Source organism: Perissodus microlepis, chromosome 18, assembly GCF_051167445.1.
Source record: "Perissodus microlepis isolate ML-2025 ecotype Zambia chromosome 18, ASM5116744v1, whole genome shotgun sequence".
Classification (NCBI taxonomy): domain Eukaryota; kingdom Metazoa; phylum Chordata; class Actinopteri; order Cichliformes; family Cichlidae; genus Perissodus; species Perissodus microlepis.
In genome coordinates, this window is record NC_140478.1 from 14,785,220 (window position 1) to 14,786,621 (window position 1,402).

At 39.5% G+C, this 1,402-nt stretch overlaps 1 protein-coding gene across 1 annotated transcript; it reads left to right on the forward strand.

Annotated features, from left to right (window-relative positions):
• Positions 1-445: 445 nt before the first annotated feature.
• LOC146367555 (cerebellin-4-like) lies at positions 446-1,402 on the forward strand. Its single transcript, XM_084911221.1, has 3 exons — positions 446-695; positions 787-909; positions 1,041-1,402. Exons 1-3 carry the CDS (start codon positions 446-448, stop codon positions 1,319-1,321), a joined length of 654 nt encoding a protein of 217 aa, XP_084767347.1. The 3' UTR covers positions 1,322-1,402.

The window sequence follows — 1,402 nt, forward strand, 5'->3', positions numbered from 1 at the left end:
TGTGCACACTGGTGGATTAATCTTTACAGAAACATAAAAACAATTTCTGTAATAACCAAAACTGTTAATAGAGCAGCTGTGGCATAAAGTGTTAACACTGTACATAAAAGGCCAGTTTCCAAACATTACAATGTGTTAATACTATGTGGTGGTGTCTATATGGCTGTAAATGTCAGTGAAAAACAATTAAATGTTGTCTATCTTGTCAGTAAGCTTAGTCACGTGCTGATGGGAAACTTGTGTAAGGAAATCCTGTTGTTTACTTGTAAAAGCCTAATAAAAAATAACCTTTGATACAACACAATAAAAGATATGACAAAGATGATGATGTGTTTTTTTCGTTTTGAGAAAATAAACAAGGTTACTTCCTTTTAGTGTATGCTATATAATGCCTTGTAGGGAGAGGCACTGACAGCATATCCCGAGAAACAGAATGAGTGAAATGATGAAGACCTTACTGACTGTGTTAACCGTCTCCCTGTTCTACCTGTGTGTGGCTGAGGTAAGTCAGCTGGACGGCCAAGCAGGAGAAGCCAATCCAACTGAGAGTCCCGTCATCAATTCAGCTTGTTCAGCAGGGAATGAGAGAAACTACATCCAACTTGCTTTAATGTTAAAAGAACTGGAGGCCAAGCTGAAGGACACTGAGAAGCAGTTTGAGAAAAAGTTGGCGAATCTGAGGTCAGAGATCCAAGGTAAGATCATACTGCACAGCTGTGGGTTTTTATTTCATTAATTCCATGTTTTCCGTTTTGATAATGTCTTATTTTCACGCTACACCACAAGGCAGTCAAGTGGCATTTGGTGCATCCATCAGTAATGTTGGAAATATTGGACCATTCAATACAGAGATCACACTGCTCTACAGGAATGTCTACTTTAACTCAGGCTCTTTCAACCCTGCAACAGGTAAACTTACCATAATTATATGTATTTGTACACATGGGTTTATTTGTTAGTTTTGCAGTATTTGTACTGCATTTCACTACCACTACTCTTCTTAATGCCTTATAAACTGTAACTGTGTCCATCATCTCCAGGTATTTTTACTGCTCCGGTCAGAGGAGTTTATTACTTCAGCTTCTCTGGTCATAATATATCATCTAGACCGATGGGGCTGCGTCTGATGAAGAATGGAGAGCAGATGGTGACAGTGTACAACCATGTTGCTGGAAATCGCCATGAGACAGCCACCAATGGCATGACTCTGCAGCTGGCTGCAGGAGACCAGGTGTACATGAGGCTCCGTGCAAACACCTGGATTTTTGATAATGGCAACAACCACAGCACCTTCATTGGCCATTTGTTATTCCCTCTGTGACTAAGATGAAGTTCAGACAAGCATAGTTGAAAAGTCATATATGAGTGAGGAGAAAAACCTTAAAACATTTTGTTTTTTATT

Coding starts and splice junctions, on each gene's coding strand:
- LOC146367555 (XM_084911221.1), top strand. CDS start 446: ATGAAGACCTTACTGACTGTGTTAACCGTCTCCCTGTTCTACCTGTGT. Junction 696..786: donor TCTGAGGTCAGAGATCCAAG/GTAAGATCATAC, acceptor CTACACCACAAG/GCAGTCAAGTGGCATTTGGT. Junction 910..1,040: donor CTCTTTCAACCCTGCAACAG/GTAAACTTACCA, acceptor CATCATCTCCAG/GTATTTTTACTGCTCCGGTC.